At 35.7% G+C, this 25,341-nt stretch overlaps 1 protein-coding gene across 1 annotated transcript in view; it reads right to left on the minus strand.

Moving 5' to 3' along the window:
* The window catches only part of LRP1B (low density lipoprotein receptor-related protein 1B), a 614,444-nt gene that overhangs the window by 254,753 nt on the left and 334,350 nt on the right, over nt 1-25,341 (minus strand). The window contains exons 18-23 of the mRNA XM_009319022.1: nt 24,043-24,159; nt 19,051-19,131; nt 17,559-17,726; nt 15,508-15,690; nt 7,767-7,967; nt 5,099-5,344 (exon numbers count right to left, since the gene is read on the minus strand). Coding sequence (XP_009317297.1) covers nt 5,099-5,344; nt 7,767-7,967; nt 15,508-15,690; nt 17,559-17,726; nt 19,051-19,131; nt 24,043-24,159 — 996 coding nt within the window. The remainder of the gene's footprint in view (nt 1-5,098; nt 5,345-7,766; nt 7,968-15,507; nt 15,691-17,558; nt 17,727-19,050; nt 19,132-24,042; nt 24,160-25,341) is intronic.

The following is a 25,341-nucleotide window of genomic DNA, read 5'->3' on the forward strand; positions in this document are numbered from 1 at the left end:
GGCTGGCATTGGCTCTATCGGACATAGGGGAAGCTTCTAGCAGCTTCTCACAGAAACCACCCCTGTATCCCCCTGCTACCAAAACCTTGCCATGCAAACCCAAGACACTGGAGTAGTCTAGAGTTTTACTTATTACTGCCTGACAACCCCCCCCATTATTGTATGTGTAGTAAATACCACATTTCAAGGATAATAAGCTACATAAAATTGAGTATATAACTGATGGGATACCAGATCTGTAGGAAAGAATCTAGAAAATTAGATCAACAATGGCATGGCACTATAAATAAGGTCAACTCAAGGTTTGTACTTGAAATAAATATGACATAATCCTTCCACTTCTTCCTCCTAAGCTTTGGTGAAGACAGTCTACAATACTGTACCCTGTTCTGAGCATGGCTCATAAAGAAGAATGTGAATCAGCTACAGGAACGCAAGAGGAAATCAGCAAGTGTTGTAAAAGGTCTAGAAAGTATGGCCTGCAAGGAAAGCATGAACAAACTGGAATTGCTTAATTTAAAAACCAATGGAATAAGATGATAAGTAGAAGCACATAAAATTCTCCAAAGACGTAAAAGGCTGATGAATTGAAAATGGGAAAAATCTTGGTTTTGCTGTATAAATAACAAGTAGGCCAAGGATTAAAGGCTTAAACTGGAGCAGGAAGACTCAGAAAGACTAGGAAAGAAATCTTAAGGAGAGTGAGGCTCTGAAACATCTCACCCCTGGGAAACTTGGAGTTCACCACTGACGGTGTCTTGAAGGTCTTTGAAAGCAGATAAACAGCAGCAGTATTAGATAGTCTTTGATCTTCCTTCCAACCTTATCATTCAATGACTGTATAAAATGAGCTATATTATAGTGAATTAGAATTTTCAGCCTGGATCGAATCAATTTTATTTAAGGTTATGCTTCCATCACTGTATAAAACAAAAATTTGATGTTGTTTTCCCACTTGATTCCTCTTCTGGAAATTGATAGCAAGTACTTTTTATTTTACCAATTGATTAGGAGTATTTTCATAAAATCTCACCTTAACTCAATTCAATGTAATGATTATTGATTCCATTCTTTAAAGCTGTTTTTAAAGAAAAGTAATTGATAATTTATTAGAGAAAAATCATACATTTCTGTACCTTCTGATTTCATGACTGCACCAAGCTTTTTTCTCATATAGGTAAGTGTATAAAATATATGATACAAACATAAAGCATGAACTGCATTAACAGTTGTAAGAAAAAATTCTGATAGAGGAAAGCTGCCTAAACAACACACTCAAAAAAGGCTGTATAGAAAGAATAATGCTTCACCTTTTCCAGTGGTTTTAATTTAAAATTCTTTCTTGGAAAAAATGCTAACCGAAGCTTACTGTAACAACAGTAGCACAGCAAGCAACCTACACTGTGCTTTTATGAAATTTACCTCAAAGGAAAACGATAACTTTGTAAAGAGTCTGAAAAAAAACTTTTACATTGCTCAGAGAGGGTTGGACCATCCTTCCCGCCGCGCCCCCCCCCCTTTCAGTGTTGAAAGCTCTCTGGAAATTATAACAAAATTGAATTTAAACCCAGCTAAAACAGATCAAACGTACAGACACATCACCCTCTTTTCCAAATATATATATCTAGTAATATAACAGAGTTCCCACAGCTTCGAAAAGGTTGACAGTCATTTTTTAACTACATCTATAATAAGCTAAGTGTTTCTGAGTTCATCTAACTTTTATTACACCAAATTCTGAAAGGCTGAACATAAACATGAAATTTAAATATCTTTCAAGAACAGGTTTTTTCTGTATGCTTATTATCATCTAAAAGAGCGCAAATGGAATATATCAGCACAACTTATTTTGTAATGTGTTCCAAAAGAAACTAGGAAGAAAAGTATGAAAACATGTAATTTATATTGACTTTCTATATCTGAATAATGGAGCTCTGTTGCATACTTTTAGTTCAATAAATACAAATTCAAACGTGAATAAAACATTTAGTCTTTGGGAAGTCAGTAATGTAACAGTACACATGCCAGAACAGCAAAAAGCAAACTAGATGAAAACAAGAGATAGGGAAAGTGAAGAAACTCTGAAGGAGAAAAACACAACACTTAAAACCCTCAAAAACGAAGAGAACATAAGCAGAAATAAGGAAAAACAGGGGAAACTAAGAGAAAGACATTGAAAGAGACATTGAAAGAGAAATGAAAAAGAAAAGAACTGGTCAATTCAAGCAATTTATTTCTATATAATTATTATTTTGTAACTCATTATATTTCTCTGGTAACTCATTAGATTCCTCTGACAAACACTATTTGATTCTGATATGCCATTAAAAAAAAATCATATACATTACTGCATTTTCAGCATTCATATTCCCATTAGATTTCTGATGGACACTCAATTAAATGTTTTTACAATATTTTGAAAAAGTGAAATGCCGCATACTAACTTTACACGTTATTGCTGTGTACTAGTGAAATGTTTGACTGTGTATAGGAAAGTGCTATTTTAGATAGCAAAAAAATGCAGCTGAGGGCAAGGTAATAATTTTCCTCCGAGTAATTTTTTTCTCCTGGAAAAAGGGTTATTAGTTACTGCTTTAATATAATACACATCTAGTCCCAGTTAAAGGCATTTTAAATCACTATGGCTATTCTAAGAATTACTTTATACCAACTGGTATTATTGAAGAAGTAGTTTGGCATTTAGGGGACTGTTTATCTTCGCAAGATCACTGAACTCTACTTGTAATAGTACTATATGAAACCTTTTAAAATTTATTTTATGTTCATTTAAGATCTCATGCACAGAGACATAGATGGTACGGACATTTTGAGGCTAACCGATTCACAAATGAGACCAAAATTGTGCTCGCTTTACTAAAATGCTCTTCACACAGTCAACAACTACAGTATCAGAGGATCTGTCCTTCAGAGTATTTATCATGCCTTTCAAATGAAATAAGCTGAAAGGGGCCAAGATTATTAGTGACTATAAAAGCACATGTCATATTTAATATGGAATAATTTTATTGCAGCTTTGATGGCATTAGGATAGTATCTTTACAGTTTGTAAAGAAAGGTATCATTTTTCTTTATACCAGCTGACATCACCGGTCTCAGATCATATATTTAATATTACATTCTTTGAGAATATCTGTGAAAATCAATTTGTAACTTCAGATTCTCACCAACATCAGTAAACATTAAGCAGAAATATCTCATGGGCTTAAGAAAAACTGCGAAACCATAGTCTTACTTTTCTTTTCAGCACAGATGAGTGTATTTCACTTTGGGTTTTTTTCCCTTACCTTCCAAATACTGGTCATTTCTATTTGCTTTAATTTAAAGTTTGTTTCAAGCTTTCCTCCACCAAGTTACTGTCTTAAATGCTTTTAATCCTTTCATTTCTGTAATCCAGTAAGAACGCACTTTTTGAATTATTGGAAATGTCCATAATAAAACAAATCAGATTGATTAAAAGTCAACGAGACTAAGACTGAAACAGTATCATAAAATAAGAACTTTAACAGCAATAAAATAAAGTTCACATATACAGAGCCACAGTAATATGCCAGTGAAGCATGATTTGAGAGTCTATTATCAGCATAGCTCAGTAACATCTGAACAATATACGTTCCTGATCTCATACTGTAGTACTATTTACGTATGATAGTAACAATTATGGAGACACAAAGATTCAATTTGGAGATATTCTGGAAATTATAACAACAGTTATTCTGGCCTGATGAATGTAAACCACACTCTTAATGAATTTAAAAAATAGCTCAAGGCAAGATGTGTAATTTAAGAGAACATCTTGACATAAAACTAAATTTTAACTTGTTTTGGCAAAGAGAAACATTATTTTTATTACATGCAATACATATTTTGGCCATAAATAAATTATGGGCTTCGTTACTACTGTAACAAGGTTCTAAAATGTTTTGTTAATTAGCTCAAACATTGTCAAAGCAGAAGGATTAGAATTTGCCTTTTCTGAAATATGGACCATTAAGTTGGCTGCTAGCTACTAAATTATTTCAGGTGACTAGCAATTGGAAACTTGGGCTTTTATTTCTAGCTTACTGATTCAGTATTTTTTCATGTGATTCATCTGAGGAAGTGCTGAGTATCTGGAATAAATCAGGAATATCTTAATCATGATATCTGTTAAATTATGAAATACCCAAATAAATGACAGACAGTTTGGGAGATATTTCTACTGAGAATTGGTAAGGTACTATCAAAGAATAAAGATAATAAGGAATAAAAATATCAAAGAATCCTAAACTGAAATTTTGAAAATCTAGACAATCAATGCTATTTTAAACTCCCTACAGGGGGGGTAAAGATGTGATGACAGTTTATATTGCACATACGTGTTTTTATTTCACACACATACTCACACTGCACTTGAAAAAGACACCCCTAACATAGTTTCTAGATCATGCTTCAGTACATATCAATAGTGAACAATGAGGGGAATGCATTCCCCTCTCCTGTTTTGGCTTAGGTTAGTTTCCTTCTTGATTAGTGAGCTGAATGGGCTTACTGATGTCAAAAAGCAAGAACCAGAATGTCGTAGGTGAAAAAATAGCTTAAATTGTGAATGCTAACAGGCAGCAGATAATTGACACTGTGTGTGTGCATGCACGTTCAAAATTAAACTTCTGAACCCTCAAGTAACACTGATCAATATCATGATGTCATAGATTGATCCATTTTTTTCAAAATACATAGTAAATCCCCCATATTCCATATATACACACACACTTACATATATATATATATCTCCTGCATATTAAATTCTATGTTCATATATACATGAAAAACTGTGTAAAACTTCAAATTACTTAGAAATTATTTGGTATCAACATTCCTAGAAAGTCTTATAAACAACGAACTAATATTGCGATACCCCTTCATCCTGCATTAAAGAAGAGGGACAGCTTTAATGAGTTCTTCAGATTGCTATCAGCCCCACATTTGGATAATCCAAGCCTTTATTTCCGATTTAAAAAAAAGGAAATAACCTCTCACTAAATGGACATAACAGCTATTAACAACTGGAATATTGAAAATACACTGAATTTCAACTTACCAGTACTAACGCAATTTTCTCCATCCTTACTGAGCTTCCAGCCTTCGTAACATGAGCACTTGACAGTATTTTTATGCTGTTCACATACTTGACTACACTTAAGGTGCTTGGTACAGTAATCCATAATCTCACAAGTTTTGTTGTCTATACTAAGACTGAATCCTGCAGGGCAGGAACATACAATTCTTCCTCCAGGAACCACGGCACATTGATGGCTACATCCACCATTGTTAAGTGAACATTCATCTGAAATAACATGGCAAAAAAAAAAAATATTAAGGGCCACAAGGGCTGTCAGTTATACCGAATATTCTTAAAGTCACCAGGTCAACTAAAACACAGAAAAGGCCCCTAAGAAGCGCAAACTGGATTTTACATTTGTTAAACTATGTAAATATAGCTATATAAATGTAGCTTTCTATATTTATTTTTAAAATTATCTAATTTGCAGGTATTCAGCATGGCAGCTTTACAGCAATCTTTCAGGATTTTAGAATGGCAGATGTACAATGTATATACATTTTTACAAACTTTCATGCATATTATTTCATTCATTTCAGAATTAAAGAGTGTCCATACAGAGTCAGTCCAAAGACCATTATGGGTCAACCGCCTTCAATGGTGACCAAAAGCTGATGTACAAAGAAATAAGCATACTTTCCCAAATACTTTCCTTGCCTCCAGCCACTTGAGCTTGCGGGGAGAAGGCTCCAACTCTTAGTCCTATGTATCTATACCCCAAGCAACTTGTCAAAGAAACACGTACAAATAAGATTTAAAAATCAGGGTTTCTTTCTCCTCCTTTTTCAATAACAGCCACTAGAGAATACTACTTCTGCATTCTCTGTATCAGTGCTCTCACATTATATTCTGCAGATAACTGATTATTTGTAAAGCTCTGCTAAATGGATTGAACGTGATTTGTGAAACCTTAAAAACATCTGAATTAAAAGCATGATAATTGTGTCTGTGAGAAATTCTGTGACCTCTGAAGGAAAAAAACCACAGAACTGCTCCTTACCTCACAGTACTACTGATATCCAGGGAATCAACGGGAGGGCCAAACTGGTCCATTGTTACACTGGAAACTAGGTTTCACTTTTATTTTTAATCTATTTGTGTCTTTTAGTTATTTTGTTTGATTCTAACAAGTCTCTGAAAGCCTTGCTCACTTGTGATAAGATGTGTAAAACACAACAGTTTTCTACAGAATAATTATTTCCTTCCCACTTGAAAAAAAAAAAAGCCCTTCTTGTAATAGTCCTTGTTCGGATTTCAAGTTTGGTTTTTTGTGTGGTTTTTTTATCATGACAAAAAAGGATCAAGCTCCTTTAACATGCAAATGTGTTGCTCCTCATCCCATATTTGTCCTTCAGTTTATGCTTAGGTATGTTTTAAAACTAAATAATTAACAACTGCTGAAATACTTGTTGAGTAATAACACACCGTCTAAAAGTTGTAACAACGTTTAAAAACCAAGCTTGGCCCTACACAGTATCCAACAGGATGTAGGTGTCATAATGGGCTACTACTAGTAGGAAGATAATTGTCCAAACACAGAAATAGCATAGAAAGAATATAAATGACCTTATGCTATAATTTTTTTCACCTGGAGTCTAGACAGCGTGGGATTCATACATAGCTCTCAGAGGATTTAGGTCTACAACATAATCTTAACATATTCCAGAGGAACACTGAATTTAAGATATCCTCTTACAGTCCAGTCTGCAGACCGACAGAGCAGGACAGGGTAAAGATCTCCCTGCCATATCCCGCGGCAGCTGCTGCCCAGCCCGTGAACTCTGCCTCCTATGCTAAGCAATTCAGGTGACTCAGCACAGCCCAGTGCAGGCTCTCCTAGTAAAGATAGATCCTAGAGGGTGAAAATGCTTGTAAACATCTCCAAATGCATTGTAACAAAACACTGGACATGACTGTAAAACATTTTATGCAAAGCAAGGTCAGTGGGGAGAGGCAAATTGTTAATATAATAAAAAAGAATTATAAAATTACCTAATTTTTTCCTACAAACCATGTTTCACTTCTTATCTCTAAACCATCACTATAGTACAATACCACTGCTACAGATTCTTTTAAAAATCTATTCATTTTATCTTTGCATATGTTTTATAATAATTCAGTTAGGTTAGTGGATATACTTCTGTCAGATTTATCAAATTATTTTTGTGCATTTCTTACTGAATACAATTTTGCTGAGATAACCCACATTGTCTGACATGCCATGAAATCCTTTCAAACACCACCTTCAGGGAGACATGTTAACTCCTCCTGGTCATCCCAATGCATTTCTTTATGAACTCCGACACAGATACTGATAGGATTCTATCAACTCAAGCTTCTGCAGTTTGAGAGAACTGCAAATTAGCTTAAATCCTTTCATATATACCAGAGCCTTTTAAATTGTTTACCTCCAGGAGTATTTTAAGGGGTTAGGAAATGAAGGACTTGCCTAAGGAACTATGTTTTCTCTTATTGGAGGAAAACTAATACTTGAAGCACAAAACCAGTATGATTTAGATTACATAAAAATCCTCACATAGGCCACTGATAAAATTTCAGTAAGTTTAACGTGAGAACTGCTTTTTCAACAGTAAGTATTGTGACAGACAATATCAAGAATAATCAGGAAAATGTGTCTAAAAAGTACCACAAAGATCGCCTTCATCAGATCCATCAGGACAATCTCTTCTCCCATTGCAGAGCTTCTCAGGCTGTAGGCAGATGGAGGTATCATTAGCACAAGGGTATTTTGGTGGTCCACACATATAGCCCTCGCAATTATCCTCATCAGACTGATCCTCACAATCAATATCGCCATCACATAGCCACGCTTTGCTAATGCATCTCCCTTGGAGAAAAGAGACAATAAACACAGGAAATCAGACTGGAAGCAAACTTCAGTAACATTACACAGATATTTTTTTTTAATTATGCTTTTCTATTAATAGTACTTTCCTCTTAGGTGAACAGAAAGAAACCAACTTGTACTTATACTCTGAAGCATAATCCACATCAGCGTTGACAGTCTAATTTTCCAAACAACATCAATCCTAATTATTCCTATGCTGAACAGAACTGTGTACAGGCAGGACACGTCCTCATAATCTGTTAAATATGCCAAATTATTCTAAAATGTTCTTTTTTTTTTGTTTTTAATTTCTGCTTTTCTTCATCTCTCTTCCTTTATCTTCTACTCCAACAGCCTTCCACAGGAGCAATGTTTCAGTATATGACTTTCTATTAGCATGGCTAATTAGGAAGTATACACAATACATTCCCAGATTATGTCAGATAAATGATCAGCTTTTAGACAAAATAACTACAGCAGATGAAATTTCTTACATGATTTCAGTTTTATCAAACCAGGCTTCAGATAATTTCCTTCACTCCTCAAAAGGGGAAAAAAAATTCCACTTTTGTGCTAACCATCAATGTTTAGAGGTGCAAGACAGTCTCTTGATTGAGAAAGGGGTTATGATCTTTAAAAAACATGCAGATATTAAATTAGAATCACCCAAGCCAGGGATTTTAATAGGTGAAAAATAGCCAAGATTGTGAATGCTACCACTTAACAGGTGTGCATGTGTGTGTGCTCCTGTCCCAAACTATTCTTCAGTTCTCAAGCATAAACTTGTGACTTGCTAGCTACAACCACTAGGGGCTAGCTGTAAATTTTGATAACACCTGGACTGAACACAAGTGGCATGTACTTTATTCTTCAATTAATAAAGAGACATTGTCTCTGGTGAGTCGCCATCCCTGGAGGCATTTAAAAGACGTGTAGATATGGTGCTTAGGGACATGGTTTAGTGGTGGACTTGGCAGTATTAGGTTTACGGTTGGACTCGATGATCTTAAAGGTCTTTTCCAACCTAAATGATTCCATGATTCTACTCTATGATTCTAACAGGTAGAAGCACGGGTTAGGAAGCTGATCTTGCACTGTGTTTCTGCATATAAACTATTTAGGTAGAGAAAAATCAGTCTGGAATGGGAAGGAAGATCCAGGAAGCGTGTGGATCCATTGACAGCAATGCTCGTGGATGCCCAGGGACTGGCTGGTTACGCCCGAGACTGGTAACTGCAAACTTGCACAGCATGAACTGACACTACTTTAATATCTTTATCAATGATCTGGATGAGGGGATCGAGTGCACCCTCAGTAAGTTTGCAGACGAGGGGGGGGAGGGAGGGAGAAAGAGAGTGAGTGTGTGAAATAATCAACTAGGGTCAAACTCTAATCTCCTTGGTTCTTTAATGCACGTCAGGGCCAAATTCAATACAGGCTGTCTTTTAATCTGTATTGCCCATGACATGGTTCAATATAAAACCACCTCAAAATAGATTCCACACAGTGTAGCAACTGTCCCTAACTGTAACTCTACTGTCTGCCATAATACAGTTTCCTTTAAAGGAAATATTTGCTTAAGATTAGCGTAATGCTTTTCGTTTGATATTTTAGTCTTCTTTTAATGGGAAGGGTGCCATCATCCTCACAGAATGACAATGGGATAAAATACAGTGAAGCAAGAACAATGAAAAAAAAACTGTTTCTGTAGCATGTCACGAGGCAAATGTGAGACCGCTTTCACTTTTGTTGAAGAAAAGCAAGAAGTGAAATTCAGGATCATACTACAGCGAGTGTGTAGCTTCAAACAACAGAATGTAAATTTACCAGTGTAAAATCACCCGGAAAACTTAAACAGGGAGTGGTGTCAATTAGAATTAAAAGCTTTCACCATTTTCTATAATGGTCAAAGTCCCAAATATCCTACACTGAAAAGACAGAATTGCACAGACACAAGAAAACAAAGTTGTAAGCATGATATGTATGCAGTTTATCCTTACATGCAATCGCAAGTGTTTCAAAAAGTGTCCATATTCATCGTTAACCTGAAATGACCATTGATTTTATACATTATTATAACATAGCAGTGGAATGAAAGCTAATGAAAAACGACAACGTCAAGCAAACTAACCAGATCCCAGAGTAAATTGACGTTGCTTCCAGTAGAGCTCCTAATCTGTTTTTTAATCTTTTATACATACAAGTGTTTAGAGAGCAAATCAGTTTTCCTGCCTTTCTCTTACATTAATGAAGATATATTTTATAATAGAAGATTTGCCTTCCACTATGATAGCTATGACATGTTCTTAAGTGGAATATACTTACAAGGAATTAATCTTTGCCAAAACTGTAAAGAGATGGACTTAATGAAGTATTATGACTGTCTTGAAATCATGACTTAAAATTCACTTAAGTATTTTTGCTTTATTGCCTCTTATTGAAATTCACATTTTTGGTTTCCAGGAACTTTTTTTAGTAAAATTCCATCACAAATTAATTAACTCAATGAATATATCTGTTCTTTTGCATAGCTCTTTTGTGTAACACAGAAGAATTACGTGTAAAGTACTGAATCAGAAGTTCTGAAGCAACAAGTATGTGGGAAAGCCATGTCCAAATGCTTCTCCAACATTTTCTATTTCCTACAAATACTAGCAAGTACAACAGAATTAACTTTTTCTGTCTGTTCAGTCTTTGTTGGGATACTGAGCCCAGGAAATTTTTTTGACTGATTATATATTCAACTGTAGGAAAACTACTTTGGTGGAGTGTTAATTGCATTCAGTTTCCTCTTACAGTTACTTCTTACTGCCTAAAGCTGTAATGTCTTCCTAACCTACAGAATGGACTCAATCGCATTCCTATAAAAATGAAAGGATGTTCTAATCTGAAGTATTTAACAAAATGTTGTGATGGTCAGTGATCTTGCTTGTCTTGTAGAACAAACCTGAGACTTAGACTGAACTACTTTGGTTCAAGAACATGATCATTTCTGGTATTTAAAAGCTTTTAGTAGAAAGCAGATGTTTATAAATGTCTCCTGGATGAGACAGAAGAAAAAATTTCAGGGCCTCAAGAAGACAGCTGTTACCACAGGAAACAATGATAATATGAACTGAGGATCAAAACAGTATTGGAACAACATATATCATTTGCTAGTTTACTTGCTGTGGTGGTGGTTTCTTTTTATTTATATTTTTCATGTCAACTGAATCCACCCCTCCAGTTAGAAATTTCATCATTCTGAACCATCAGTATGTTCAAAAAGGTTCTTAAAGTAGTTGCACAAGATGTGCAGCTCTAATGAGACGGAGCAGGCAGGGAACAAGTGGAAGCAATGCTGGTAAACCCACCTTATGACCGATATCCTTTCCATCCACCCTTTGAACTCCTCCACGCTTCCTATTCTTATGCTCTTACTAAATCTTCTCCTCTTCCAAAACTCCTCTCATGCCATATTGCTCCACAGTAACTCTTTCCTCCTCCTCAGCCCTCACTTAATCTGTGAGGGCTTAATTGCCCTACCAATTTCCTCATCACCTTCTTTCTCAAAAACCCTTTCTTCCCTGCCTTCCTCAGTATCAACTTCTCTCCATTCTTCTCTACTTGTCACATACTTGTATCTTGACTTACACTCCCCATCCAGACAGTACTATTGCTGCTGTCCTCCTCTTCCAGTATCACTGCAATGACCACCCCTTGACTTTATTTCCTCTCTTTGTACAGTCCTTATTTTCCATTCCAAAGAAATCCTACTTCTTCCCTCATCTTTTTTTTTTTTTTTTCCTCTAGGATATTATTAACATGTGAGAAAAAAGAAGTACAAAATAATAGCCCACAGGGTAGCATCAAAAATGGTAAGATACAAAATTAACCGCTTCTTGAAAGAAATATAAGAAGCAGTAAGTATGACAAATATACAATACAGTTCAGATCTTCTGCTTACTATACTGAAGTATTCATGGCTTTTTTGCATTTGTCTTCACAGAAGTACTTGATTATCTTCATTAGAGTAATTAGATGACTTTTAAAGTGAGATTGCACAGATTCTGCTCTTGGTCCAGTACTACTAACTGCAAAGTAGGAAGATGGAATAAAAAGGATAGATTTATATAGTTCATAAAACTGAGTTGAAGTACATGCCTGTAATAATTTTTGAAGGACAGAATCAGAATTTAAAATAGGAAGTTGGATCTTAGTCTATTCTAATTTAGTCTAGTCTAATTTAAAAGAAGTCTAATCTAATTTAAAAGCAGAAAATAACTGGCTAGAAGCAGTCCAACAGTAGTCAATCTCAATCAGGTAGTTATTGCATCTCATATCCTACTGATGCGCAAACTCTAGTATATTTTTCATCACACATCACCACAAACAACCATGTGATGTTCTTGAAAAAATTAGAAACGTCATTCTGAAATCTGTTAACTCAAGTGCCCTGAGCATTTTGGCTGACTTCGGATACCGCAGCTCAAGAGCTGCACAGGTCGGACGGTTCCAGTGAGGCCAACAGAAACACTAAAGTTTTAAAAATATTAAAAAAAATAGATGATGTGCGAGGGAAAAAAACAAGAATTTGTTTCTTCAGCAAAAAATATGGTTAAGGAGACATATGACAGAAGTCCTTCAATATTCAAAAGATTTTTATACCAATGAAAAGATGAACACAATCAACTAAGCTTGCAGCAAAGATTCAGATGACTTATTAGGAAAAAATGTTCAACTGTTAGAGGCAAATTACTAAAAGGCTATCTATATAAGTTATAGAATACCCTCTATTGGATATTCTTAAGTGCATATCAGAAAAGGGGCTGGATATGATGGATTCTTGAGACCACCATTACTCTAAGCAGAAAAATCATGTTTGGCTGAAGGCTGACAAATGCTGTAATTGTAACATGACACGCGTGTCTGTGGCATTGTGACAGATTAACCAGAGCAAATAAAAACTACAGTAAGGAAAGACTCTGCAGCTACTATTTACAGCCATAAAACAAAAAAAGAAGTAAGCAAAAAAGTGGGCAGTAACATTTCACTATTACTGTTCTCACCAACTGTAATTTCCCTCAAAATGTATTGGCTGTTTCACCTCCCTCCATACACACGTTCCTACCCAGACCCATCATATTCTGTATTAGGAAATCAGATGCCACCACCTAGGAATCTATAAGGGAAGAATTAGCCAATTCCTCCTCAGCTGAACATTTCTCATAAATGGGGAAGCTAGACAGTATTCTTTAGAATAATCCACAGAGAAAATCACGTTTATTCTGGAACCTGAGAGGATCACGACAGAAACTGTTTCTCATAAAAAACATTATTAATCATTTGTCCTGCCATATGGAATTAAACTGAAAAGTAGCTAAACAAAAATTTGCTTCTGCTGTTTTCTGTTCCAATGCATTACCAACATGTCTCCTCCAGAACAGCAGTTTTGCTCCTTCCAGGACTGATGGAAGGAAAATAGTGAAAGAAAAAAAATTATGGATGAAATTGTCACAACTGATTCCTAAAGTGATGTTTCCACACAACCAACAAGCATGATTGCATTTTCCTCTAAATCAAAGCCACATACCCTTGAATTTAGCCAACGTTTGATGAAAATAGTTTTTTTGCTGTATTTATATGTGGCAGCTGAAGAAGTCATATTTCACCCTTCATCCTGTAGACTGACTGAGATATTGCCTTCCTTGTGCACAACTGTACACATAGCTAAGCGTATAATGAGGCACCATAATTTGAGACCTTTTCCCCATTTAAGCACTAGGAAAAAGACAGTATCCGGAAGAAGTGTATTTCCTGTGTCAGGGTTTCTATCAGTCTATTTCAGGGAACGGGACATTCTATTAAAAGTGAATTATACCTTTTTACCTATTGAAGCTATTTCATTTAACAGCTACTTGTTCCATACATCTTTATGGAAACTGTAAGAACACAAAACGAAATGTATGTTTAGACAAAATTCAGTATTCCATATTTTTTAATCTGGGCATTATGATTTCTATATGTCCTGGTTTTGGCTGGGATAGAGTTAATTTTCTTCATAGTATGGGGCTGTGTTTTGCATTTGTGCTGGAAACAGTGTTGATAACACAGGGGTGTTTCCGTTATTGCTGAGCAGTGCTGACACACAGTCAAGGCCTTTTCTGCTTCTCACCCAACCCCACCAATGAGCAGGCTGGGGGGGCACGAGAAGTTGGGAGGGGACACAGCCAGGACAGCTGACCCCAACTGACCAAAGGGATATCCCAGACCATATGACATCATGCTCAGCACATAAAGCTGGGGGAAGAAGGAGGAAGGGGGGGACGTTCAGAGCGATGGCGTTTGTCTTCCCAAGTCACCGTTAGGCATGATGGAGCCCTGCTTTCCTGGAGATGGCTGAACACCTGCCTGCCCATGGGAAGTGGTAAATGAATTCTTTGTTTTGCTTTGCTTGTGTGCGCGGCTTTTGCCTTACCTATTAAGCTGTCTTTACCTCAACCCACGAGTTTTCTCACTTTTACTCTTTGGGTTCTCTCCCCCATCCCACCACTGGGGGGAGTGAGTGAGCGGCTGGGTGGTGCTTAGTTGCCAGCTGGGGTTAAACCATGACACTATAAAATCCAAGTAGCAGCAAACCTCCAAGCATTTCTAAGACATCCTAAAGTAGTTCACTTATTAAAAATGAACGCTGTTCACACTGTAGATTTGAATAAAGTATCTCTCTGTATCCACACACGTTCACAAATACTTTTGGACAGAGCTGACGTAACTAGACTGCAACATTTATCATGCTTAGCTATAACAGAGGCATTAGAGTGGGTTCTTTCCTGTAATAATTATAGTTGCCTAATGGCAACAATATTACTACTTGTTATATCCAGAATAGAGTTTTGCTTTTAAAAGTTATTTTACCCCCAATATTTCATTAAGCTTTGAAAGAAATTGTAAAAAGATTAATACAATGCTGACATATATTAATTTCTTCCTTAACTGGACTGTCCCTTAAGAAAATGTTCCATCTAAGCATTATTTTGCAAAATATCCTCATGTAAAGATTGTCTCATTCTTTTCACATTTTTTGATGAAGTATACTTAGCAGAATTTGATTTTAAACATTCTCAAAGAATATATTTTTCTTCCAATATTGCGGTTTGGTATTCCAGTGCTGTAGTTCTAATTCTTTGAAGTCTTCTAGCTAATTACTTTATACTATTTCAATCAACTTCCTTCTAGGGCCAAAGATGGAAAACGGAAGAAAATACCTGGACTTCGAAGTACTATTAAATGCTACATTTAAGTATTTGGTTTGAGGTACTGTCATACAGAACAGTTTCAGCTTTAAGTAATTTCAAAACCCATCCATTTTATATTGTAAATCAGAAAACAGGTTAGGGGAAATATATTAATATTCTTCTCCTGGTATGAGTACAATGAGTAACATCACCTCAGTAGCATTAAACATTAAAAGCAGTATTCAAACAGTAGATACGTGATCAAATCACACAGACAGACACACACAATGAGTAAATGAGACCAAAACATATCTGCAAGCATATACCTGTACTCTTGCAGGAGAACTTTGTTTTTTCATCACATAGTCGTATAGTTCCATTACAGCCTTTTTCATCACTACCATCTTCACAGTCCTTTTCTCCATCACAGCGCCACAACTCAGGAACACAGTTCCCATCAGGACTGCACTGAAATTCCTTCCCATTGCATCTTCCAGGAGAGGGAGTTTCTTAGAAAAATAGGAATTACATTGAAGAACTTGCTCATGTGAGTTTTTTCCATGCCAAGTCTACAATGACTTAGAATCCCCCTTCCTAAACAAAGCCAAAATCAGAGTCCCCAGGTATAAGACTCAAAAGCCACTATTCCTTTCTAACTCATCACTCCAACACAAACTTCAGACAACCTCTTTCTTACCCTGCTCACTCCCTTCACTCTCCCCCTTCCACCACAGGCTCAAGGTAAATACCAATTTATTTTTTTTGCACAGCTGTCGGACAAGAATGAATTTGGAGATGTAAGGAGGGCCAAGGCTGATGCAGTTTTCCTGGTGCTTCGTAAGCCCTGCCTCTCACCCTCAAGCTACATTCCCTCCTCCTCCTTCATTCTCCTCTTTTTTCCAACAAGGTCCATCTCCTAGTTCACAAAACATGAAAGGTCACACCTCTGCTGTAACTGACACAAGGGTTCTGGCCCCGACACCTGCCTGCCTTGTGCTATTACAGCACTGGCAGACTAGTTGTAGCCTTTCTGAATTCCACAGCAATGAAAATCAGTTCAGTGCAGCTATGGAATCAGTCTTGAATGCTTCAAAACACAATAACTATGTGATTTTAACTATTCATCACATACTTAATTCTCTGAGTATTTTCTAGATTACGGCCTTTTCAATTTTATCCTTGCCCTCTCTCTCCCAAACTATTACCACTGTATTTCTAGTATTTCATAACATACAAACGACAATAATGTACTGTAAGTAATGATAAGCTTATACATTCCTGTTTGTACCAAAAAGCATTATCTGAATAAATTCTTATAGCACTGTCTATAAATATACAGTTTATTTCGTTAAAAGTTGCTTTGTTTTTTTTTCTAAATATTCTGCATTCTTGCATTCTATTGTAAATAAAACAAAGACAAGTTGTTGGACAAGTGTACATCATGTAGCAGAGCAGGACCAGAAAATGTATGAACTGACAACAACTGTGTAAAAGTGCTATTTCAGAGGCAGTGGTGCAAATCCCAATATAATATGGCATTGTATAAAGAGGTAGAGTGGGACTTTAAGCTCTGAGATGGATGTGAACAGGGGGGAAAGTGAGCAGTTTAGTTCCAGACCAATTATTTTGATACAGATAAATAATAATAATAAATTTTGTGAATATATACAAATTAAGGACTTCACTCACGCGCAGCATTCTGCTAATTCATCTATTTGTATGAGGTCTGCAGCTAGATGTAGAATATAAACTCATGAAAAAGAACCAATAAAATCGTGTACAGTTACTTTGTTGTGGAAAAATCACGATGAGAAAAATTTGAGAGAAAAATATTCCCTCCTTCTTATCTGATAATTCTTTATCCTGATCTACAAGCATCCTCCCCTTCTCTCCCCACCCAAATAAATACTATGTATTGCATTTAAATGGGACTGTAGTTTGTTAAAACATTTTTATGCTTCAGTAACACTATTGAAAAAAAAACACCACAAAAACTTGGATCACACAAAAATGAGAGTGTTACTGCATAAAAACCCCAGAAAATATAAATGACAACTTAAGGAATGCTGCTTACTGTCTCTCTATCTAGGTAGCATGCATCTCTGTAAAAGGACAAGCATCACATTTAGAATAAATCAGTAAAGTAAAAATACAAAACTTATCTCAGTATAATACCCATTTTGTTTCCAAATGCATTCTTCTTCTATGATACACTTCTGCATTATCATATTATACTTGACATATTTTCCATTCCAATCTTTACCAGGGTTAAAAGCATTTTCTTTTTCCACTGACTGAAGATGTGTCCTCTGTATTTATAATAAAGTATTCTCTGTGTTTATAAGTATTAAAATGTTGGAAGAAAAAACCAGCTAACCTTCCTTGCTGCAGTTTGTTTTGGTTTCATCACTGAAATCTCCACAGTCATTGTCACCATCACACGCCCAGTGACTTGGGATACATCTACCGTTATAACATCTGAACTGATCAGCAGAACACGAGTGAACACAGCCTAGTTCATCACTTCCATCACCACAGTCGTCATCTGCAAATATTAATTTTTTTAATTATTTTAAAAGGTAAAAAAATCTGAATAAAAGATGTGAGGAGAAAAAGATATTTCCAAAAAGGGAAGAGAAAAATAACGTGCAGTAAATAAAACAGTATGTTTACTGCCCGCAGGCATATGGTAAAATTATTTCTAATGCAAGTAATTCCTTAAGTCTAATTTACCAACAGCACTTGACTCTCTGTCATTTTGGATAGTCTAACCCCTTGCACTTATTCACAGTTATTCAATCACAGACACCAGCAAGCATGAGAAGGCTGTAGATTTTCTTCATTTCTTCAGTCATGTGTAACTACACAGGCTTCCAAACGCAGTCGTTTTACTTTATTCTCAGTGATTCATTAAGTTAACTTAGACAGTTACGTACACGCACAAAGAGCTTCATATGAACCAAAATGAAAACCTGATGTCAGAATTTCTTTTCAATAGTATTACAAATGTTGTTTCCATGCACTTGTAATAGTGCAAGGTGGAAAAAGACAGCAGCAGATAAATAAGGGTGGAATGTAGTTTCTCATTACTCTAATGTCGTAGTCATTACAACAATCTTAAGGCAATTCCCATCATTTGAATGTGATCACCAAGGGAAGGAAAAGATAAACGTAACTTTTAGGTAAACACTAAAGGGACTCCTTGCACAGACTTTCAGTAAGCACACTGTGATAATTTGGGGAATCGGTCCATTTACGACTATGAATTCCTGTCAGCCTCATAAAATTATAGCAATATCAAATGCTGTGGTGGATGAAGAACCAACCCAATGTTATTAGGATGGGCACGATACCACTCCCACATCACAAGCTCTGAGGAAAGATTCATTTGAACAGCTGTCATTCAAAAATGTGTTCTTTCAGACAAAAGAAATAACTGCATTGTAAAGTCTTCCTGGCCTTCCCTCCTGAGAGATACTATTTATGAAATTGAACTTGCCCACAATGAACGAAAAATTAGGTATTTTGGTCACTGGAATTATTTTGTTTTCTAAAAGTAAAAAATACTTTCATATGCGACAGCTTAGCTTTTTTTTTTTTTTTATAAATAATGAAAGATTACATCACAGTTCATTCTACAGAATATACTATTTGTAACTATTACTATATCCACTGCATCATTCCTTATATGAAGTTCCAATTTTGCTGCTTTCTAGGTCAGGTCAATAATTTAAAAATATTGTATTTATTCTCTGACCACTTAACAGCCAAACTGGCAATATCAGTCTCAGAAAAAAGAGTGAGTATCAAAGAAATATTTATGTAATGTCTACCATATTCATTTCAGATATGGAACACTTGATACTTGCCTGAATCACAGAGCCATTTGCTGCTAATGCATCTTCCATTTTTGCATATAAATTGAGTTAGTGGCTCACACGTTGGGAATTCTGTGAAAGCGTTCAAAAAGAAATAAAAACTATTTAATGTATATCCTCTTCAGTAATATTCTTCCACCCTCCTATACGCATAAATTACACAAGTGTATTGTATCAAACATTTGCACCTGCCAGGTACTTAATCTGGAAAGGAGAAAAAGGTGAGACACCAAAAAGAGAGGATAAAAAGGCTTTTAACTGTAAATACTAGTCCAAACCCTATCCTTCCTTAACATGGACCATTGAAATGCATTATTCTGTGTCATATGACATGGGCCTATATTCCCATTAGACCAGGGCTGTCTTTGCCACTGAGCATGCATAAACATTTACGATTAATTATAGCTTGATGAATAATAAAAGCCATATTTTCAATGTTTTTATTTATATTAAAAAAGTTCCCCAATTGCAGTAATACTGCCAGTAAAAGACAGGAAATGGAAGACTATAAAATGAGAAGGTTGCTTACCATGCAAAAGAACAGTCAAGAAATAAAGTTACTGTACACTGACATAATAAAACCCAAAATTAAAATGTCAGTATTTACAATCATTTCCTCCAAGCATTCCAGTAAAAGTAGTAGAAAACTGAGACAATATCATTCATAAACTAGAGCCTCATCTATATTACACAGAGATTTTTTTTTATAATTGTCTAAAATGTTTCGCATAGAACAACTTGAATTTTTTCAGACTTCTTCTTCTTCTAAAACCAGTGACATTGCTAGGTGCGTGCATACATACCATTGACATGTTAAACAGTGCTTGTACTCATTCAGTTTGGAAAATACAAGATCTACTTTACAAAATCTGGCAATTCGTAGGAAACAATCTGAAAGTCTTACTTGATTCAAAAGCATCCTTATTGCTTTTGGATTGCTTTTTTTTTTTGGAGGCTAAATTCTCTATACAGACCATCAAGAGAATAAGACACCTCTCAGTAACTGATACCTAATGCAAACCAAGATGACAATGTGAACAATCTGCCTGAACTGCTACTTAAAGGCAAGTTTACTTGACTTCACTGAAGGATTTCAGGGTGGAAGTTCCTACACGGTACATCCTAAATGCAACAGAAAGAAATGTCCAAAATGGTGCATAGTCCTGTCAGCCACACCAAAACCGCCCAAGATTATAACAACTCTCCAAGTATATTCCTCATTAGGTTGCTCTAACTACATTGGGTTGTTCTAGTGTTGTTACAGCTGAGACAACAAAGCTAAACTTCACAAAGATTTTGAGAATTAGGCCATGTAATTAGAACTGAAGAGTTTTTCTAAACTTTTAAAACATGCCACGTAAACATAACATTTCCCTAGGACAAGAATGGAAATAGTCATTGAAGTCAATGAATTTCTGACTTGGGTTTGCTGTCTCTTGCCGTCTTTGATCTAGAAAATGTTTAAAGTCAATTTGAAAGCTGTTTGGTTTTTTTTTTTTTTTTTAAACAGAAACTCAGGGAAAGTTTTGGCTTAAAAAAAGTCATGCATGAAGCACCAAACCAAACCAGCTGCATCAAATACTAAAATTTAGAGATCACCAAGAACATCATAAGACTGAAGTGATTATTCTGCTTCAACACAGAAAAGGGTGGGAAGAAAAGTCAACATTGATGACAACACTGTCAATTACTCCTAGAAACTTTTTTTTTTGTTGTTAAATAAAAAAAGCTGTTTTCCTTGGGGGAACGCATTACAGTGACAACAAAAATCTGTTTCAAGAAAAATAATGGAGATGTGCAACTATGATGGTACTTAGCTACAATACACGCCTTATGTTCTTCAAGCAAAGCTGAAAGCAATTTTTTATTTCTCTTTTTAGCTGTTCAATAATTTTTCCACAAATTTAACTCATATATTAAATGTAATTTTCCCCTTTTCAATACATGAATGTCTTCACGACTTTATTTTCTTTATGTTCATCTGTCTAGGCAAGACCTGTATAAAGAAACAGAAGCTAACTAAAATGAATTGTGATTACCCTCACCACCACCCCCCATCTCATGATTCTCAGCCCACCACAGTCTTTCCAAGGATGTTTTGCAGTATCTCCAGTGTTTGCTTTCCATAGCCCCAGCTTCCACCATCATCCACAGCTCCCTCTCGCATCCTAGGTGCGATACTTGCCCTCATTGTCCCTACGGTCTCCCCAGAACTCCTTTCCTTTCCCTATTTTGCAGCAGAGATGTGCATCCTGTAGCTGATTCACAGCCCTGCCTGTGCTGATTGCTCTGCAGACAGACAAAACAAGAAAGGTGCCTCTTGAGCTCACAGTGAAGTCTCTTCACAGCGTGGACACCAATCTCATTTCTCTCTGCTATTCAGCAGTCTTGTAAAAGCTCCGGTTCTCTGATACTTCTGTTACCCTTCTGTTATTGAGTCCAAGTGGTATGATAACGAACCGATAAACAGATGGACACAAAAAACAACCACAAGTCTTGTTTCCTTTAGGAAAGCAGTAGAAAAATAAGGAGAGTCTCTTTTCAAATCATCTTTGGAAATATCCTGCTTCTTAGTAAATCTGGTTGTATCTTAAGAAAAAGTGTATGCGTTATGATACTGACATCATCCTTCCAGTCCTGCTCACCCCAGCTATACACCAATATAGGTATGCTTAAGTTCTTGAATCAATAGGAGCCAAAAGTTATTCGTAGCTGGAGACTGGTGCAGTTAAAAATCAATGATTTGTAATGGTAACAAAAAGCAAACCATTATTTTATTTTTAATACAAAAACTTGCAAATACAAGAAGAATTTTAAACTGCTTTGTAGAAAAAATATATATACCAATAAATAGCATAGCTAAATAAATGCCATTAGTGTGCCCATTAGCCATCAAGTTATAAGGCAGAATGAAAAATGAAATATTTGACATGTGCGCAACCACAGTGCTCGAGAATAAACAAACAAGATTCTAAAACAGGAAACCTATGTAAAGTTTGGCCAAACTGAAAAAGGGCAGGTGAAATAAATGCTGATTAAATGATCTGAAGAAATATTCCAGAGCAGCTGACAGGATACCATACAAAACCCATGGGAAGAAATGAAAAAAGATGACATTAACATCTGTATATTTATAAGGCATCTAAGAACACAAGGTACAGCTAGTCAGATAAACTATTCTAGTACCGAGTGCCATGCTGTACCGTGACACAGAATGTTATAATTTCAGAGACTGCAAAATACAGTGAGTCCACTGGGATCACCTATTCTACCTCTGGACACAACAGAACTTACCTGATTTGAAGCATGGCAGTTAGAAAACTACCTTAATAATATTCTCATTTTCACTCACATAATGATTTTATTATGACTTAGATTTTATTAAATATGTCATCTATTTTGAAGTAACTGATCAGATACCAATTACTCTCAATATAAAATTAGCTTTCTTTTTTACTGGTTTATATCACTATTAAAAGAAGAAAGAGGAAGAAAGCAGTAAGAAATAAGACAAGAGAAAGCAGGCGAATATTCCAGGAAACGTAACAACTATTTACTCGTAAAAACCCTGAGAAATCTTGAATGTAGTTATAGAAGGAGGAGATGCTGATAATTACGTAGGGACTTAAAAAGTAACAATGTAAACTCAACTAATGGGTATTAGCTGGTTGCCAGTCATGAATAATTCAAAATTAAACTAATTTAAGGGATTATGGGTGAACAGAATTTACTGATTGGATCCTACATGTTGCCTTCCATAGATTCGCTGGTGATTGAGGTCCTGGTGATTTATGTTTATGGAACACAGGGCATCATGGCATCAGCCTATGACTTTCATTTATGCATTTACTTTCTGTTTTTCTCTTGCTCTCCACTGCAAGTCCTTCACAGGTATTGAGATTTTTGCAGAAAAACTGCTATCAGTAATAGAACTCTAATAACTCTACTGAAAAGGTTTACAGCAGTAAGAAGTTTCAAAGCAGGAAAAAAAAAAAAAGTGATGTTTTATCAACTACATTGCTTTCATAGTTTGATTTTGATTAAGAATGAATATATTTTTATAACAGCGAATCAAGTTAGAACATCAGCTATATCTGAGAAAAATACAGGTCTAATCAGTAAGTATCCTAACAAGTACACTTCAGATTTTAATTTTTTTGTGCACAACCTGGCACTTCATGTTTGATACTACTAAAATAATCAGTCAGCATTCTTTCTTGAAAACTCTTGAAAAGTCATTTCAGAAACATAGTCTATTATATTGCGACACACTTACTAATTCATATTGGTAAGTCAAATAATATCACAAATATTACCTTGTAAACAGGGAACAACCTGATACAATATTTTGCAGACAGCTCATTGACCCTTTTGCTCTCAGACTCACAGCAGTTACCTGTGACCTGCCAAACAGATGAAGGCAGTCATGCTGACTTACAAAAAACCTTAATTGTTTGGAAGCAGCTGATTAGAGAGAACGCACCTCTCTCTGCAATATCTCAGTAAAGCAGCAGTCAGCAGAGCTGCTGATACTCTCTCATGATATAATCCAGAAAGACTGATTTTTTCTGCAAAATACAACATCAGAATATCCTTCTGTTCAGACTTGAAACAGTCTGATTTTATTGACTTCTAGCATACGCTGAGGGGGCCCATGTGAAGAGGTATGCGGCTGAGATAAATATCAAATTTTGAGGGTGTCAGTATTTGATAATGGGCTGTAAATTAGAAAAGTGTTGACTGATCTGCATATTTGGTATTGTAGTTAAAAACTCATTAATAGAAAGTGCAGCCTTTGCTTTGGGTTTATTTATTAACCACATAAATTATATTTGCCGTTTCAGAAAGATTATCAGTTCATATAAAAACAAAAAGGCCCCCTCATACTTTTTCTATCCATTGGTTCATGTGAAAAGAGATCCTTACATGTTTAACCTTTTATAGAATAATTGTACTTTTTTCCCCAAAAGAAAATTTACTTACCACAGGATGTCATTTCATCAGTTTCATCCCCGCAGTCATCCTCCCTGTCACATAGCCATGATGTCGGAATACAGCGTCCATTTCCACACGAAAATTGGTCAACCTGACACGTCCTTGCTGTCAAGACAAAACACTCCAAAAATGCAAGGGAAATGGACTAAATCTGTTAGGTCTCTTGGTGCATGTCTGTATGGAGAAGTTGCAAGTCTGGAGGGCATCTCCTGGCCTGCTGCACATTTTCCCTGATCATTCACCTCCTTTGATTTCAGAGAAAATTGAGGTCATCTGCAGGACTGTGTTCTACCTCTGTTATGTAGAATTCCTAGTGGTTTCTTCAACATATGAGAACATGAAGTTTTATATGTAATTATACAAAACTAGGTGGTAGAAGAGCATTAATGTTTGATAAAGTAACATCAGTGCTACAGCTGAAGTAAACAAAAACCAGGGCATAAAAATGTCTAACTTACAATTGGAATATTAACAAATTGTATTTCATAACATAAACAATGATCTAGTGAGACTCATATTTACACAGAAAAACAGTAATATACCATGCGTGTGATGTGCCTGCTCTCACTGTTCTTAGAATCTTTGCCTTTGCAAATATGCAACTGTAATGATCCATTAAAGGAAACGATGTACGTCTTTCTTCTGAAGAAATAAAGATCACTAAAAGAAACCACGCTATGTAACTACATAAATTACTTTGAAAGCTGATGAACAGTAAAACTTGAATAAAAATCTAACGTGTAAAACTGACATAACTTATAATTTTGTTTATTCAAAATGTGAACCCATAACTACAATGACAGCAATAGCGACACAGATTTTGATTCCAAGTTTAAGCTTTTAGAGTTCATCTATATGTGATTCCACATCTTAAAAAAACTGATACATCAGAAACCCCAATGATCAAAAGAATATTTCTTCGTTTGCTATTCTCAATTACCATTTTCCTTTTTCTTCATAGAAATAGCCCAAAATACAGTAGAAGAATAGAAGTTTAAAATATTTCAAAAAAGTATTTTTTTAAACATGAATAGTGTTTGCCGCTGCAGGAACAAAAGGGAAAACGAGACTACAAAAATTCAACCCACAGCCAACTGACACAGGGATGCAACATACGGTCTTCAAATCAGACTCTATCCTACAAGCAAACAGTTGAATAGCAAAGGATATCAAGATGTATTAAAATCCACAATAATACTGTAGAGGCGATATGGACACTATAGGTCTGCATTTGTGCTGGGCTGCTTTTAGCCAAACCGCACAAGTAACAACCAGCACAGGTTATTA

Source organism: Pygoscelis adeliae, unplaced genomic scaffold (genome assembly GCF_000699105.1).
Source record: "Pygoscelis adeliae isolate BGI_AS28 unplaced genomic scaffold, ASM69910v1 Scaffold222, whole genome shotgun sequence".
NCBI lineage: Eukaryota > Metazoa > Chordata > Aves > Sphenisciformes > Spheniscidae > Pygoscelis > Pygoscelis adeliae.